The sequence below is a fragment of the Trematomus bernacchii genome, unplaced genomic scaffold, assembly GCF_902827165.1.
Source record: "Trematomus bernacchii unplaced genomic scaffold, fTreBer1.1, whole genome shotgun sequence".
Lineage (NCBI taxonomy): Eukaryota > Metazoa > Chordata > Actinopteri > Perciformes > Nototheniidae > Trematomus > Trematomus bernacchii.
In genome coordinates, this window is record NW_022988050.1 from 13,949,919 (window position 1) to 13,968,707 (window position 18,789).

General features: G+C 42.9%; 2 protein-coding genes across 3 annotated transcripts in view; one reads left to right on the forward strand and one right to left on the reverse strand.

Annotated features, from left to right (window-relative positions):
- The first annotated feature begins 403 nt into the window (after positions 1 to 403).
- Positions 404 to 5,736, forward strand: cdk5r1b (cyclin-dependent kinase 5, regulatory subunit 1b (p35)). Its single transcript, XM_034118916.1, has 2 exons — positions 404 to 647; positions 1,844 to 5,736. Exon 2 carries the CDS (start codon positions 2,081 to 2,083, stop codon positions 2,987 to 2,989), a length of 909 nt encoding a protein of 302 aa, XP_033974807.1. The 5' UTR covers positions 404 to 647; positions 1,844 to 2,080; the 3' UTR covers positions 2,990 to 5,736.
- A 4,687-nt stretch (positions 5,737 to 10,423) lies between these two features.
- The window catches only part of myo1d (myosin 1D), a 100,423-nt gene continuing 92,057 nt past the window's right edge, over positions 10,424 to 18,789 (reverse strand). Inside the window, exons 22-23 of one of the 2 annotated variants that reach the window (XR_004555053.1) lie at positions 11,608 to 11,815; positions 10,424 to 11,577 (exon numbers count right to left, since the gene is read on the reverse strand). Coding sequence is in view for 1 of the 2 variants with exons in the window: in XM_034119436.1 (XP_033975327.1) it covers positions 11,659 to 11,815 (157 nt within the window). In the remaining variant the exon portion in view is untranslated. Of the gene's footprint in view, positions 11,816 to 18,789 lie in introns of both variants that reach the window. The other variant, XM_034119436.1, reaches the window with a different exon arrangement.

An 18,789-nucleotide genomic window follows, 5' to 3' on the forward strand; every position in this document is an offset into this window, starting at 1 on the left:
CCCCACTAGAGGACTGTAGGAACATATAAATACAGTAGCCTATATGATGAGATAAATAAGCCTATCCGGGGATTAAAATCGCACAATCGCCTGCAAAGTACTACTCAGTATAGGCTTTGATCGATCTTGCCTATCAACTGGTGCTTATAGGTGGATGCTGTTGATTGAGTTATTGGTGATAATGGTGTCATGAAGAAAAACATCCTGTGAGTTCAGCGGGTTCAGTTTGCATGCTGTGCTTCTTCTATAGGCGGAGTGGTTTCCAGCAGAGGCAGCAGCGCGCACAGAGCGCAGGGCGGCGCCCCACCACCGCCTTTCCGCCAGTCCTCCTCACTGAGCCAGTGACACAACACAACATCAGCCCTCGCAGCATCCGCATCTCACGGCCGAGGAGGACCAGGAGCACATCTTCATCTAAGCATCCATTCCACAACTGCCTCCCATCGTCTGCGCATCGCCGACACCAGGCGTGTTCCTCCACAGCTGGATCTTTTTTATTTTTCGCCTCGACTCGGATTATTTTCTTGGGTTCATTGCTTTTCTTGGAGATGGTTTTACGCTTTTAACGCGTCTTGTGAGGAAAACAGGCTCGGGACGCGGAGCATCGTCGTTACAGCGAAATATATCCTCATTGAGAAGGACATTTGGTGAGTTTATTTTCATTTTGGTACATATTGTTGCATGCGTTCACATTGTAAATATATTTGGTGGATAACACAGAGGATGTGCGGCTATATAAATAGGGAAATAGGGAACTAAATTGAAATAAATTGAAATAAATTAGATATAGGCAGCTAAATGCAGCACCATATGTAAGATGTTTACAGATTGGAAGAAAATAAGAGTGTTCTCTTAATATCTTAGCCACCGCCTATCACGGCCATCATTTTTATTTCGACGCAGACACTCAGTTTCAGCACCATGGAGAGTACCCGATGTACACAAGCCCTTATCACACAACAAGAAGCCCAATACATGCTCTTTAAACCCAGTGAATTGACATTTAACACTGATGTTTCGGAATTTTTGATGGATCAGATTGATAACAGGGTGATGGAATGAAAGATGGAGGCTCGGATCCTGCGCAAGCGATCAAAGTCGATCATCGAGAGACGTATGCATACAGTAGATACTGCAGCGAGGAGGAAAACATGTCGTGCAAAGACAGAATCATACATCTGTTTGCTAGTTTTAATAGACGTGGAATGACCTTGGATTTGTGTTTTAATATGCTACTGTATATGCAGCAGGCGACCTTCACCTATTAAGGTGTTTACGTTTACAGTCTTCCATTTTAGTGAGGGGGTGGCGCATGGTGGCTCGTCGGCCATTGCCCATAAAATATGTCTCTCTCATTATAATATGTTCATATATTCATCATATCCATTTTCATTAAATGTGGACTAATTCCTTCCCATCTTTGATCTCCTATATTATTATCACCATTCATATGCTCATTGCAGATTATGCATTTCAGCTGCAGCATCACACCGACATGTTTGTACATTCAGGATGCTTATTACATTGATCATGCAGCAGCAGGGTTCTATATTTTTTTGAATTAATTAGCATAAGCTTTACTGATCCATCCCACCACTTACTGAGTCAAATCAATACTGCTAATAAGCCTGAGGTGCAGTCAGATAAAGCACTCAAGCACACATTCATGAGAACATTGAAGAACTGATAACCCTGATATTACCACATGCAAGCTGAATAATCTAGAATTGATCTGAGATTGGATACATTGTATTTGCTTTTTGAAGATCCTATGGATAATCTAAGAGTCATTGATCCTTCGCCAGCTATTCTTCTAAATATTGATGTTTTCTGCTTCCTGCAGTGGCCATCAGGAGACGCAGACAGACAGCTGAAATCCAGCAGAGTGGAGGAGATTTTCTTCCTCTCAAAAAGCTGCAGGATCTCTTCCTCCCAGGCCTTAGATGCCCAGCGGCAGCCTCTAGCCCGGGACTCGCAGCTCCCAGCAGCATAGCGGCTCTGAGCCCCTCAGGATCTCCCCTGGCAGACCCTCTTCTGACCCAGTGCGGCTCAAGCCCCTGGAAGCCCCCCTACAGTCACCATGGGAACCGTGCTGTCTTTGTCCCCTAGCTACCGAAAGGCGGCCCTCTTTGAGGATGGGCCGGCCACGGTGGGCCACTACACGGCCGTCCAGAACAGCAAGAACGCCAAAGACAAGAACCTGAAGCGCCACTCGCTCATCAACGTGCTCCCATGGAAGCGCATCGTGGCGGTGTCGGCCAAGAAGAAAGGCTCCAAGAAGGTGCAGCCCAATGGGAACTACCAGAACAACGTCACCCAGCTCAACAACGAGAACCTGAAGAAGTCCCAGTCATGTGCCAACCTGTCCTCCTTCGCCCAGGATCAAAGCACTCCAGCTCTCACCAAGGCCTCCAACAACACAGTGGCCTCTGTGAAGAAGGCTCCTCTCACCACCTCCAACGTGGCCCCCGGGACCCCGAAGAGGGTGATAGTCCAGGCCTCCACCAGCGAGCTCCTGCGCTGCCTGGGGGAGTTCCTGTGCCGGCGCTGCTACCGGCTCAAACACCTGTCCCCCACGGACCCGGTGCTGTGGCTGCGCAGCGTGGACCGCTCTCTGCTGCTGCAGGGCTGGCAGGACCAGGGCTTCATCACCCCCGCCAACGTGGTCTTCGTCTACATGCTGTGCCGCGACGTGGTCTCATCTGAGGTGGCCACGGAGCACGAGCTGCAGGCCGTGCTGCTCACCTGCCTCTACCTGTCCTACTCTTACATGGGCAACGAGATCTCCTACCCCCTGAAGCCCTTCCTGGTGGAGAGCTCCAAGGAGACGTTCTGGGACCGCTGCCTGTCCATCATCAACCTGATGAGCGCCAAGATGCTGCAGATCAACTCCGACCCGCACTACTTCACCCAGGTGTTCGCCGACCTGAAGAACGAGAGCCAGAAGGAGGAGGAGAGGAGCCGCCTACTCATCGGCCTGGACCGGTGAGGGGATGCTGGGGGGGGGGGGGTTAAACACCAGTCTGGCATTTCAAAAGAAAGATGGTTTGTGATGCTATTTATTTATTTATTATCGTCCAAATTGAAGTAGGACTAGGCCAATTAGGAACATTTATAACAACTTTGTAACTAGTATGACTGAATCTTTCACTCTGGAGGGGGAGAGATTACAAACGTTTGCATTTTTGTCACCTAAAAATGGGGGTTTTGCCACTCGATGACATCCATTTGACAACGCCAAAATGTTTTTTCAAACAAGCAATGGATGGATTTTCCGTAAACCCGAGAATGAAAGGGTTTTTTCCGAGGATGATGTATAGTAAAATACAAATGCCAGACCTGGGGTGAATCCTTTGCTAACGTACAGATATATATCTATATGAAACACTGAAAATCTTAAACAGACAATGCAGACAAAACTAGAAGAGGAACATCTACAGCAATGAATGTGGAGAGGACGAATGCTGCGGCAGCCTACCAGTGACCTTCTGACTGTTTGACCATGTGATGTGCTGCCTACTGCAGGAGGGCGAGGGCCATCGCCTGACTGGCTTTCTTCCTGCATCACGGATGAACAGCCCCCCCCCCCCCCATTCCCATTCCCATTCCCATTCCCACTCGGCTGCAAACTGTGGCTCTTGCCAACACCTCGTCCCCTCCATTAACACGGATACGAGTGGACATCTTTTGCTGCGATGCATATCTGAGAGAACAGCAGGGGCCATCGATGCTGGATCCATATTTTTGTGGCTTTCTGTTTGTGGCTGTACACTGGACAAGAGGAAACAGATGGATTGACAATAAGCAAACATTGCATTGTGGGACTTTTTTGACAACAGCCAGAGGACGTTTGATGAGTCAGTCAGAAATACCTAACTTATTTTCATCTAGAAAAAAATAATGGATGTTTTACTCCCCACAGGCGTACACCTATGGAGGCTTATTTATTGCTTTTCTGAAACAAGTTTTCTTTGATTTTTTTTTTTTTTTTTTACTTAGAAATGTAATGTTTTGCACGTGTGCCATGCAATTTTACAGAGATTTACAGAGGGTAGGAACAATATTCTTATTTTTACTTGATTTGTAAGCCAACTGCATCTACATTAGAGAATGCTGTGAACAAAGTGACACTAGTTTATTTAGCTCTGCTTGCTAAAATAGGCTTTTTGTTTACCAGGGAAATTCTTTTTGTACTTTCTTCAATTTTTGGAATGATGTTTAATTTCGTGCTTATGATTCAGCATAGAAAATGTTTAAAATAACAGTGCCATATCTTTGATGAAAACCCCACAGGTCCAGCTGTTGAAAGATGGGATGGGTTTTTCCTCTACTACTAACTACTTACTGACACCTAATTTATTGCCATTTACGTATTTATTTAGGCACATCTAATTTTAAAGAAGGATCGGGATGAGAGACTTTGAGAAGGGGAAGGATGTGAGGAGGGGTCCTGCTTATCTTTGGTGGGAATGAAGATTGATCTGGTTAATGCAAATGAATGTTGCGGGAATTTATCGATGAACACCTAATTAGAAAAAAACAATGTCAAATCTGACCATTACCAAAGTGACATCATCCAGGACACCTTGACAGAAACACATCTGTTTACCTGAAAAACTGCCCTTAAAAAACATCTACTCTGCAAACTGCTGTCCCACATATCACACTTCTCCTTATATTGAAGGCACTCACTGCAGAAAAGCACCTTGAGGATTTTCCATCAGCGTCGCCTCTGTGTAAATCAAATGCAGGGTGACATCACATTCATCAAGAGGCTGCGGGAGATGACCTCTATAGGAATAATCACACTTTCAATCATAGAAACCACCAGAATAACACTGACAGGCTGCAATGGCAACCACATGAGAACCAAAACAGGAACAATTCGATTTGTATGTTATATAAAAACTACAATCACTGGAGAAGCTACAGTATTTCGATCTAAGAAATCCTAAATAAGCTGTCAAACAAGCATAATGGTAGTGCCAACAAAATGCCTCTGTCATGTTTTAAATGTGTTCCCAGAGGATTGAAGGCTTTTCGCTCCTGTAGTGTGAATCAGAGGTAATGAGCAGCCTCCTCTGCTGTGTGGAGGAAGTTCATTTGGAGTGTTTGTACTGGCATGCACTTTGGATGGGATTCTGCTCAGGCAGAATAAAAGCAGGGCTTTCGGGGTTAAGGGCCTCATGAATACACCCCCATTGGTTTTCTTTCTGTCCACTTTCCCCCCGATTCACTCGAAATGTGCCATTTTTTTCTCCACTTTGCATCATTGAGTACTTGTTTGAGAAAATACTTTCAAAACGCTTATAAAATATGAAAAAAGACTCAAGTGATAGTTAAAGTCAAATTCTTTTTCTGTATCTTGTTGCGTACTTTGTAGATAAAAAATAACGAAACAGTGATGAAGAACTTCAGAAAGGGAGGCATTCGATGGCCGCATGTGTGCGTGAATGTGTGTGTGCATGTGTGAGTGACTGGCAGCTTTTTATTTGTACAGAAGAATGTGTGACATGTTGTTTTTCTTATGGACATGAAGCATACACCAACCACACTGCTACTAGGATTTCAGTTTCCCTCAGTGGGGGTGAGGGAGGGGTGTCCATGCTGTTCAATAAAAATGTTCTTTTTGAAAAAGACAAAAAAGCTGTTAATGTAATTGAACCTTTTTTTTCGGTTGGTTTTCTGCTTATTTTCATTTATTTTTGTACTGTGATGGAAAAATAAAATGCACTGATCGTTGAAGGTGGCCATTTGTGTTTTTGTGCCTCCAGCTGTTGACTGATTAGCACTCATGTGCAAATCTGCACTTTGCAAACTAACTATATGACATTTAACATATGTTAAAAGAAAAGGTGGTGCTTGATGGTTAACTTGGGGGGGTTAGGGTTTTGCTCAACAGCCCCTCAATCCAACTTAATTGTAGGGTTGGTGGTTTGATCTTCTATAGATGCTAAAGGGGTCAGTGTTCCTAAACAAAGACATTGACTGCCAAATTGCTCCCAATGTCTGCGTCTATCTGGTTAAAATGTCCACTTACTCGAGAAAATACAGATACTTTGTTATAAGCATGTTCACGTAGGAACAATTGTCTTTCTACCAAACAAACCTTCCAGCAGGTGAACATACTGGTTGGTGATATGGTTTAAAGTTAATTAAGTCAGTGCTTGCAGGTGTACATCGGCAGAAAGAAAATAGTTCCTTTATGAAAACATTGTTTATAGTCGCCACTGGGAGGACACCAGGTTACTCAAGTCAAGTTCATTCTTGAATTAAGCCCACAAACTCTAATCACTGTACAGTATAACGCTCTCCAATTGTGATAGGGAGAAGCCTTAAAGGAACAGTACGCAACAAAATAATAATAAAATAATTTCTTGTTACCTGTAGTGCTATTTATCCGTCTAGATGGCCTTGGTGTGAATTGAGTGATGGAGATATCGGATGTAGAGATGTCTGACTTCTTTCCAATATAATGGAACTAAATGGCACTTGTGTTTAAAAAGAAACAAAATGTAAAATCAACAAAAAGACATTCTCTTTCGAGGAAACCATGATCTGTTCCCTTGAGATCATCCACAGACCCTTTTATGAGCAGCTTCTTTTAGGAAAATGTTTTCTTCCTATTCTATCTACTGAAGTACACCCACCATATCAATGTGTGAAAATAAACATGCTTTGACAAAGCTAGCTCTCGTTACAGCTCAGCTGAGGAGGATGTCATTGTTTACATTTCTCGCTGTCACTCTTCCATGAGTTCATGCACGCTTTCATTCTAGGCAGTTGTACGGTTGTTGGGTATGTTAAGTATATTTTGTGTTTTGGGGTGAACTGTCCCTTTAAGAGGGATCGAAGAAGGATCTTGGGCTTGTTATTATTTGTACAACAGACACCTGAAGTGGAAGAAACTGAATTTGCCAACCATATATTGCACAATTATTTAGATCGTTTTACAAAATATATTTACGGTCTTTTCTTCACGCTCCCTTGCTTTTAAGTGGTTATGCCTTCTCAATCAAAGAAGCTGTTTAACATTTACAAATGACCGCCTGATGGGAGGAGGGTGTGGAAAATCAGCCTCATATCAGTCTGTATTCCTATGTGTGTGTTTACATTTAGATATTTAGTTTAAACATGTAAAACACAACAAAATTTCATTTCCGAGAAGGTTCAGGAAGTCTCACCTTTTAAAATAAATACAATTAATATAAACAGAAATATTCTAACTTTCTGCCAGTGTTCATCATACACATGTCAATCAAATTAACCGTGTTTATGTCCAAAACACAACTATGGAAATAATCTTTAAAAATCAATGTATTATTTCCATAGCGACAAGAATCTTCCCATGTAAAGAAGCATCCCTGTGAATCAGTGTGTATCTCCTCACACAGCAGATCAGTGTGGGTCAGTGTTTTCTTTGCATATCGCTCTCTCTCCATTAACTCCCATTCATTTAACCACCAGGTCAGTGAGTCCTGTCTGACTCAGTCACCTCCCTGCGGGGGAAACAGAGTCGTCCCACTCTGCAGATAGTCATCCATCAGTGGATTATACACCCTGCTGAGTAGGCTGCTGATGGTTCACACAGTGGCAGTGGGAAGCAACGTTGTCATGCCGACTGCAGGGGTTTTGAGCTGTTTCCACGTCACCCGCTGAAACAGCTGTTAGTCGGCGGATTAACGATGAGCTCCAGCCTCACAGTACGGCCTCGGGAAACATTAGAGACAGAATAACATCATTACAACAGTTTATCTGACCCCACACACACACACACACACACACACACACACACACACACACACACACACACACACACACACACACACACACACACACACACACACACACACACACACACACACACCACACACACACACACACACACACACACACACACACACACACACACACACACACACACACACACACACACACACACACTAGGAAGAAAATGACAGCAGCTATTGATGCAAATACATTTATTAATAAAATGATTAATGAAATATTTTTTAATTATGGAACATCATGGAATCTGCATTTATACGGAGTTCATTTGCAAAAAAAATATTACAACGGGGAAGGTCCCTTTAGACTTGGTCTGGATATGACAGAATATTTACGGTACGTAATCACAAAATATGCAAAATACAAACTTAATAAAATGAGGCACATTCTGAATGATGTATACAGAGTATGGAATAAATTATGGGAAATAAATTGGAATGTTTTACCCTTTGGCTAACATGGATAGGCTTGGTATTAGTGTTGTAGTTAAGCTAGAGGAAAAGATCCCACTATAGAACAAGAGACAAACACATGGCACAATATCATAGTGTCAACATTCATATTTGACATTCTTTTACAGTATTATAAAGCGTTATTAGGAAAAGTGATTTTTACACCTGCGGTAAAGCTGATAATGAATCAAATGTAATCTTGACTGATTGGAACTCAATACAACAAAAAGAATCATAAAAAAAAAATCAAATCACTGGCACACTGTTTCCCTGGCTAACACTGTCCTTCATTATCAAGAACACAACATGTGGATTCATCCGCTACAAAAAATAGTCCCTAACAAGTAGTAACTCATTTACTATAAGAAACAGCTTCAATTTAATGAAAAATACATATTGTCAGCTGTTTTTGAAGATTTAGGACAAATGTTCTGTCCCAAAGTAATGAGAGACAGATACCACGTTGTTTGTTTTCATGGGATTTGATAATAACAAAAATAGAAAATGACTATCCTAATCCGTTAACAGGTTTTGGAACCACAGCTTTTCCATTTCATTTGTTTTATAAACATTTTGTTTTGTCTTTCTCATTTTCATAGCTGCATAATACTCCTATTGTTTGCGAAGTGTTGTTGTGGTGTATTTCGCCTCTTTATTTCCACGCCTCCTGGGCATAGGACGGAAAGAATAAAAAAACACAGTACAGACAGCCCTACTGGGCGAGAAGAGAAGTGATCTGACAGAGGAAGAAGAGTGTGGCAGGGAGGGAGGGAGGGGAACATAAAGGAAGTGGAGAAGAAGAGGATGCCAAGCGAGGCTTTGTTCACCCACCCCCCTTTTTGCCTAAAGAAAAGGAAAGAGAATCGCTGAAGTGAGAAGTGGCACGGAGTCCATCCTAACGATGAGCGGTGAACAGAGGAGGAGGAGAGGAGAAGCCCTGTGCGACGTTACTGTGCTGGAGGGGATGGAGAGCTGCAGTGTTAGAGTCCACACACACACACACACACACACACACACACACACACACACACACACACACACACACACACACACACACACACACACACACACACACACACACACACACACACACACACACACACACACACACACACACACACACACACACACACACACACACACACACACACACACACACCTCTGCGCCATTAATGCTACCAATGTCACGTCCTTACTCCACACAATGAATGCACCAGTTTCCCCAAACAATTCTCTTCTGCATCAAAGTGTCAGGACAAGGTCAGCCTCCACAGAGCCGCGGCGTGCAAAGGAAGGAGATTTGCTTCTCCAAACCAAAAGACACGGACACTTGCAAACTAATTAAGATAAACGACTGGACTGCACAACGCTCGGGAACAATTAGAGCGCCGTCGCTAACATGTGATTGTTAACAAGTTTTTCCTTCTTGTTGAAGTAAAGACGACAGGAGTGCCTCTGCCTCGCCAACTGGGCCAGACACAGAGAGGGGGGGGGGGGGGGGGGGGGGGGGGCAGAACCCTGTCTCTCTTCTCTTTGTCTCTGTGGGTAGAGATGATACATCTCTGCTTTTCTCATCCCAACAAGTTACTGTCAAGTCATCATGAGGACCTGAAAATAAAGCAACTTCATGTAGAAATGAAGACAAACTAATCCATTCCCTCTAAATTTGACAATGAGCATTTCCTGTGCAAAGAGGCAGTAATCAGAAATGATAGATGTTGAAGGATGGACTAGTCTGTTATACTTGGGGAATAAAAAGTACTAAAGCATCTTTCCTTAGCAACAAGAGGATTCCACCAGCTTTTATCATGCGGTTACCTAGCGATTATTTAGTAAGGAACCTTCCTAACTAGACTTCGTCCACAGCCAATGTCTCCAAATAGTCACAAAATGTCTCACCCATTATTAGACAGGGAGGGAAAGTAGGCCAGCAGTCTGATTCCAGACTTCACTCCTTCACTGTGGACATTCACTCAGAGCCAAGAAGAGGAGAGCTACAAGGAGCTACTGAACACACACACAACACACACACACACACACACACACACACACACACACTACAACACACACACACACACACACACACACACACACACACACACACACACACACACACACACACACACACACACACACACACACACACACACACACACACACACACACACACACACACACACACACACACACACACACACACACACACACACACACACACACACACACACACACACACACACACACAGTCTGATGAGTGGGAGATGTGTCTATTCCACAGGATTAAGGAACATTACAGTTCATTAGGCTATTCACCCACCACAAAGACAGACAATGAGACTACGTTCAGGGGCTGGAGTTCACGTGGGATTATACAGTACTGGCCAGCAACACTCTGTTACTAAACTTAAGTCTAGGAATTGAATATACTTTGGAAAATATAATGCTTTGGATATCTAGTATCTATTAATGCAGTTTAAGTGCCGTCACAAAAGGTATATTCTATCTTTAATATATAAGCAGTATTAGAGGATTATAAAAGTACATATTGCATTAGAGAGTATACAAAGCAGGATTTAAATTAATAGATGTGTAACACTTTGCATAGCAGGTTGATCAGGACATGCTCAACACATCCTGGTCAGCGTCTACGATGAGTTTAGAGTCGGTGCCTCAGACACGGACTGAACCACTGAATCACACGTCGCTGTTCTCACGTGATTGTAAACATTTCATAACTCAAAGTGGACGCTGCATTTCCTTTCATTTACCAGGTAGGTAGGTAAGTCTTCATTAATATTCCCTAGAATACATACCACAAAAAGGGGGTTTTCTTCTACTTTAGAGCATATAATCAATCAAGTTCATGAAGAATCAGTCATACATAAATATCATCTTACTGCCGGTTTAGATTTGTACTACCCAGGGAGCTGCCCCAAGTATAAATTCCTGTAGAGCCTTTTTCTATTTCCCCCCCACTAATCTCCTCTCATCTTAACTACTACGATAAAGTAAATATTGCACAAAGCAAATCATATGAAATTTGGATTTTCAAAAAGAAAGAACACCACTTTGGTGGATTATCCTGTAGTGCATTTTATAAAAACCTGTGTATCTTGTATGTAGGCGTAAAGCACACTTCCTGTTCATAGTAACATTGCATAGAAGTCTACGAAACAGGTCAAATTTGGCATGGCTTTGCATACGGAGGATTTAATTACCACAACCCTCCTACAGAGCTATCTAAATCATCACACAATCAGATGCTGGTGACACAAAAGAAGTGAATCAGAGCTGAATCATCATCATCATCATCATCATCATCATCATCATCATCATCATCATCATCATCATCATCATCATCATCATCCCGGCCTGCTTCTGAAATCAGCTGTCACGGTTTTCATTTGGCCCATTTGTTTTAGTTGCCAGGAACAGCCAGGATGTAACCCGATCTGCTCTTGGTGAAGTCTGGCTGTGATTGGTTGATCTTGGGCTCGACGATGACCGTGCACTTCCTCCCGTTCATGCTGCACTGGATGGGACTCGTGATGTTCACCTGCAGCTTCCTCTTCTCACTGGACAGAGGAAAGAAGAGATGGAAAAAGGGGATTAGGTTATTGGCAGGTGTAAGGATACATTAGGTAAAGCACAGGAGAAGAATACTCACACATACAATCAAGGTTAATCCATATACAGTTACTACAACAGTGATATATATGCCTGCCACGCATTACATCCTCACATAGTTTAATGTACAGGAATATAATATGCAGATCCATTAGTGACCCCTGTGTGTGAGGGCGGAGGTATGAGAGGCTGTTCCGGCCATTCATCATACTTGTTCTCACACACGTCATCATGATCCCACATACACACACCGTACTCTCGTATAAACTCAATCTCTTTCACTCATGCATATTCTCACACTCTTACACACGCATACCATTACTCTGTTTGCAGTAGTATTTTCAGACATGAGATATTGTATGTACTGTAAGAGATGATTTGTTTGTGAATGAAGAGAAGGGATAGTGTGTTTAAAGATAATATTGAGATGTGAGATAGTTCTTGGCTCAGAGGTCACCAAGGTGATTAGGTGGCAACTAATACATGTTTAAAACCCTTCAGCTGCCCACATCCCTAAATGAGATTAGAAGCACATTAAGACCTGGCTGATTAGACCGATAGTCCAGTTTCTTTTGGATGGAGCTGTGTGTAGATTGCCAAGAAGTGACAAATATGCCATTAAATCTCAGCTTGATGATAATCAAACAGCAGCAGGTAGACCAGGTAGTGGAAAAATAACTACACTTTCCATTTGGAGTCAACCACCACAAGCCATTTGAAATACTGTATGTATTCATCTGAATTGTTTTAAGACGTTATTGGTCAATGTGCATATATACAGTATATACATTATGTTAATTATACACAGATGCTAATAGAGTATAAATAATCCAGCGCTCCCTAAATCATTAATCGTTTCTCCCTCCCCCAAAGCCCCTGATAAACAAAGTTAAAGGTGAATTTAAATGTAAGCTTTATTTGTTTTATTTGGTATTGTGCAAATGTAGTTATGATGAATGCTTTTAGTCATGTAGTGAATATCTGATATTGTGACAATAGCTGCACAGAGCCGTCAGTATAAACTGTTGCCTACTCAAAAATATAGGAAATTCTTTAACAAATCTAATATGGTTATAAGGTTATATTATTAAATCATTTGACTAAAACAAATATGATGTGACCAGCTGCTCTGATCATGTCGTCCTAAATGCCTATAATATGATTAGCTAATAGGCTAAGCTAGCTAGCATATTTACCTCATAAACACAAAAGGATTATATATATTCTCATCTAACTGCAAAAAACAAATACAGGTAACTCATTCCAAAAAAGTGGAACAATTCCTTTCAAATGACGGTTTCATTGATCAGTAGGTTGCAGATTAGCCTACAGCCTTGTTGATAACAAAATAGTGTATATGCTCGGTGGCATAGTTTGAAACATTTAACGCTAGAAGGAGCATTTGAAGAAGCCAAAATAATTTAAGGGACATTTTTTGTTGTTGTTTCGAGTGTTGTTTTATGACATTGATTGTGCAAGGCAGAGGAAACAGGTGTGTGTGTGTGTGAGAGAATAATAGTGTATGTGCATGATTATGCTGCTGTATACTCTAAAATCATCTCTGAGTGCATGTATCAGCACATGTGAAGAACAAATGAAGATAAGTAACAGGAGAAATGGAGCAGGAGGGCTGTCGAAGTAAGGATCCATATGGTGTTGTCGGGCTAGATTGGCCTTTAGCGGCTGTCACATCTAGTTAGACCCCTCCTGGGCCGATTGGTGCTCTGCAACGTTTGCTCTTAAACGGGATCGATGACAGGAATCAAAGAGCGAGGAGAAAAAGGGCAGAAAGTGTGAAGCTGCTGTTCAGAGTGAGGAGACTGTAATGTGATGTAAACGTAGAGGGGAATGAGAGGATGGATGTGATAATCGTCCTCTGTGTGGCAGGGAGAGGATGTCATGTAAATGTGAAGCAGAGAGGAGAGGAGGGGAGGAAATATCCCTCTGTCCGCTCGGCGTGACACACTTTCTCCCTGACACAGTTACTGATCATGGCTGTCGTTCGTAAACAAATCTATAAACTGCAAACACTAGGATTCGCACAAGTGGCCAATCACTGTCCCTCGCTTCTAAAATTAGGAAATGAGTCGTGAACCTGACGACTTGTTGCGCAACAATAAGTCATAAACAAGCAGCAAAAGGCTGCCCACGCTGCAGCCTCTCTATCTCTCTCGGCTTATGCAGAGAGGCTCAGGGTAGCACTGATGCTCGTTTCCATGGCAACCCCCCCCTGTGAACTGAACTCCCCCATCTGTCATGGCTGCCAGCCAGCCGATGGGACTGTGTGTGTGTGTGTTGTGATTCGTCTGTTTCTCCGAGCGTCTCTCATCCCGTTACTTCTCCATCTCCCAGAAATGCCAGAGGGGGTGTTGTGCTCTCCGTGAAGGGCAAACAGGGTTACGCTCACATTCACAGAAATACACCAACACACACACTAAGTATAAACACCATCACAAAGCTTCCATTGGGTGCACCACACAGGTCTTTGACACCTTTCTGATCCAGCAGTGCTGAAGCTTGCCTCTGAATAAACACTCTGGCTTTGCAATAAAAAAAACGTCATCTCTGGATAGAAACATAGGATCAGTGGAGCCTTAAGGTCACTGGCTGGCCTTTTCCATCAGGAGCCAGTCGGAGCCCCGAGGGCAGACTTCTCTGGAAAATCAATTCTCTCCTTCTCCCTACCCCCAGCTGCCTTTGTGAGTCTTTGCCCTTCATGCCATGCTAGCCCAGGCTCACTGGCTACCAAAAGTACACCCTCTTTACTTTAAAGAGGAACAGGAGTGAAAAATAAGGTACAACACTACATTTTGGAGGCTAATGCAGGAGTGAAAGAGTGGCGAGATGGGTCTGTAAAATACAAGTTGATAGGTAAGAATTCTCAGAGCGGTGCCGAGAGGTATCAGAGTGGAGAAAAGCCGCAAAATAAAAGGACGAGCAGGGATATTTTGAGATCGGAGAGCCAGGATTACCTTCTCTCCCACTTCTGAGTCATCCCTCTAATAGTGTACCTGGCTCTCCCCCAAGCTCTCTGCTGTTTAAAAAAACATGATTGCTCAAGGGGGAGGAGGAGAAGGAGGGGGGGGGGCATTCTGCAAAGCTGATGAGCTACAGTATAAAGACTCAGGACTTTAAGCAGGTGATCATGTTCCCTGGCGCACATTCTTTTCTATGGACGACAGCTCTAGTTAGATTCAGGGTCCATATTTGTTTAGTCTCGCTGATGAAGAATGTTGATTATTACACTCTGAACTAAAACCTCAAGCTACAGAAGAGTTCTTGAGAATTGATTGTGGCATCTCAACCGTGTGGTCAAACCGTGGCCCGTGACATGTCTTGTGAATTCTCCGGCCGAAGCTCTCAGTGTTTGCCATCAAAGCTCCAGCTCTCCTCGTGTCTCTCTGAGTCCTGACTCCAATTGCTTCAGAAGTTTCCCCCACACCTGCCTCTAAATAATAAATAAAAACTTGCAGTGCAATCTGATTTATATTAATGGGGCCCTATTATGTTTTGGGGGGGTTTTATCTTCCTTGTAGCATATTATATAGGTGTTTTGTACATTCAAATGTCTGCAAAGGCTAAGATCCCATAGTTCCCTCCAGAGGGAGTTTCTCTCCCACACACTCCCCCCCTGCCTGAAACACCTCCATTGGACTCTCTTGTTTACTTCCGTAACATAGTGACATCACTCTGTAAACATTGCGCTTTTCTTGGCTAGCGCTTTTACAGGATTGGCTATCGGGTGGGACATCTCTAAGCCGATGACCAATCACAACAGAGAAACTCTGGTTTCAGACAGAGGGTGAAAAGAGGTGCTGCAGCACAGGTAGTTTGACAAAAAATAAATACCCCTTTGAACATTAAAGCATGTAAACAGGTCACAGAAGAGACAGAAAATATAAATATGAACCTGAATATGAGCAAGGCCAATCTAACATCTGGTCAGAGAGCATCTTCTATTTATTACATTTTGTGCTTCAAATAAGCATGAAAAGCATTTCAGCCTCAACTGATTCTGTATATATAGGGATGTCATTTCTATTCCATGGGTCATCTTAATATTTGGTTCTCATGGAGACTAATGTAGGAGGTAAACATATGCATCAAAAAAGGAAGCTATTAGCATGAAAAACAAGACACAGATTGTACAAATAAAAGAGAATAGAGCAGACTGTGTCAGGAGTACACAGGGACACAACTCTTCCACTCTGAAGGAATGGACTGTATACAAAAGAGATCCACACAGACACCTGTACCCCTGCAGGTTGATGCAGATGGGGCAGGATATGGACCCATGCTGTTGATCTGTCTGAGCCTCAGTGCCTCCACACACAGCCCAGACTAAAGGATGGCACTTTCTCCACATAACAACAAAACAAACTACAGTCTCCTCACATCAATATTTCAGTTGGTGAGACCACACTGAGATCAAGAAAGCAAATGCAAAGAGAGGAGAAAGCATCAAAACATGTCCTGTATACTGTGTGTGAGTGTGTGTGAAGGTCAGGCAGCATGGGGCAGGAGCGAGGGAGCACACACACTTTATGATTGATGGAGAGTCAGGCTTATCTCCAGGCTCCCTGGGCACATTATAAAAGAGCATCTCCACATTTCCTCAGACACAGCAGGAGGAGACACAATCTTTACGGAAAGGTGGATCATTAACTATGGTTCGGGTTTATTTAAAAGATAGTGGTGCTGCAAGAGAGTGAGGGGAGTCATCTTTAGGATACCTTGCAGCTTGTGCAATATTCAAATGTTTTTTTAAGCATCTAATTTGGATTGTGACTATTAATCAGCTTTTGTTCAATGTCACACTTTAATGAAAGAAATACTAAAAGAAGAAGTTGTTTTCAGTCCATGTTTCCTAATCCCCTTGCATGTTTCTACATTTCTCCCTGTCTTCTTAGCCACCCACATGAATGTGCATGTAACACCAGACCTGACACAGCATCCTGCTTCCTCTCACAGTCACACCCTCTCTGAGTCTCACATGGCTGCATCACACATCTCACGTGCTCCTGTGTGCTACATACACACTGGAGAGGAAGCAGAAAGACACAGAGCAGTGAGGAGCACAACATCTGAACAGGCCTTTAATGGGGGCGAGAGTTTTGATTCTGGGGGACCATCACAAGACTGTTAAACAATGCAACATCACCAGTTTGAATAGATGGAACTTTACTGGCCTCATCTGCCCCACTTTAAAGAGTGCACACTGCCTTAGAGGATGTCTGGGTGCAGTTCTTGAATTAGCATCCCTGTTCCTAAGTTATACAGTTTTGCTAGTACTGCAGATGTGGAGCATGAATAATGGAGCTCAAGCTGTTTTGATGGCATGCCGAGTTAAGATACAGATAAAGTGGTATGATACAGGTGCTTTAGCTCAGTATTAATAAAGGGCTAGAGGGAGATCTCAAGAGTGGAGAGATGATATCAGTTATAGTCACGGTTAACAAGTCTTGACTTTTCTGCATACTGAATGTTGCCCTCTTCTCCTCTCAATGTACAACTTTTAAAAACGTTTCAGTCTCTTTTGACATTTTGGAATTGACTCAACTACACCTAACCTATTTTTAGCTGGTTTTCCCGTGTTTAAAAAGACTGCATTAAAGGTAGGGTAGGTAATTCACTTCAGAAACACTTTTTGTTATATTCCATGGAATGCTCTTAACATCCCGATAGCAATGAATACATTAAATGCTTTGACAATAAATACATACAAAAATGTCATCTGTGGAAGCCGTGGCGCTGTAAAAAGCACAACCAATCATCTGAGCCGGCCCGGCTAAAATAACTGGATGGCCTACCTGCCTGTCAGCCTTCCATCTGTGCACAAACTTATCTCGTGCCCTCATTGGTCATGTGCGCGTTCGTGTGTATTGGAGGAGGGGCTCTGTAAGGATGTCTGGAGGAAGGGGCAGATTTCTTTCGGCTGCGTACTTTCAAATTATATAGCGCACTCAAGCTGGTTTCTCCATTCTTACCTACCCTACCTTTAACTTACGTTTGTGGAAAAGGGTATCATAAACACTTTTCTAATAACTTACTATCTCCATATTTCCAATTTCCCTTTATAGTTTGCCCAAAGGCATCCTATAAAGTGTTATAGAGCTCGACAAGACGGCGGCAAACTGCAGAGAATAAAATGTTTCGAGGCAATGCCCCAAAAGAGCAAATGAAGAGCAGCACTGAAACCCTTCTGCAGCAGCCGTGTTTGGTTATTTCAGAAGATACTCTGCATTCATTTATACCTAAAGGCAGCTTTTGCTTGCAGTATTTACTAAGCTGTGAAAGAGCAGTGAATCCGGGTATAGATATCGCTTCACCCCGTCTCTAATTGTCGGCTCCCTTTCTCAGTCGTTATCTTTTCTTCTCGCTGCAGAGCAGAAAAAGCCGTACTCACAACGGGAGGGATTACTAAGTAGGTCATTTTAAAGAACGGGGTGAAAATGCGCTGACAGCAAAAACTGGTATTGATTAAAAAGTGTATTGAAAGGAATAGAAAGGAGCAAAAGAAAAGGGAGAGGTCGGTCTTTAGTATCCATGGAGAAGTGGAGGTCAGAGGTCGAGCTGCCTAAGCGAGGCTTACATCAAAAGGAGGCTATAGGAGTCTGAGCATCTATGCTGCTGCAGGCCCAAACTACTGGAAAAAAGGTCAGGAGCCATGGAAAACACTGAAAAACATCTTATTCATCACCATCTAAAACATGTTCCCCGAAGACACATTCCATTTCACAATATTATGAGGCTCCTAAACTCCCAAGAGGCTCCATTTGAAGCTGGAACTCACATGAACAGTCAACATAAGCTCTTTTTGTTAACATGCTTAGCTTGGATTTCCACTTCTTAATGCACAGAAAGCAAGAACCAGGCTGCTGCAGAAGCTGCCTATAAAGTGCCTCTGAGGGCCCCTGAGGTG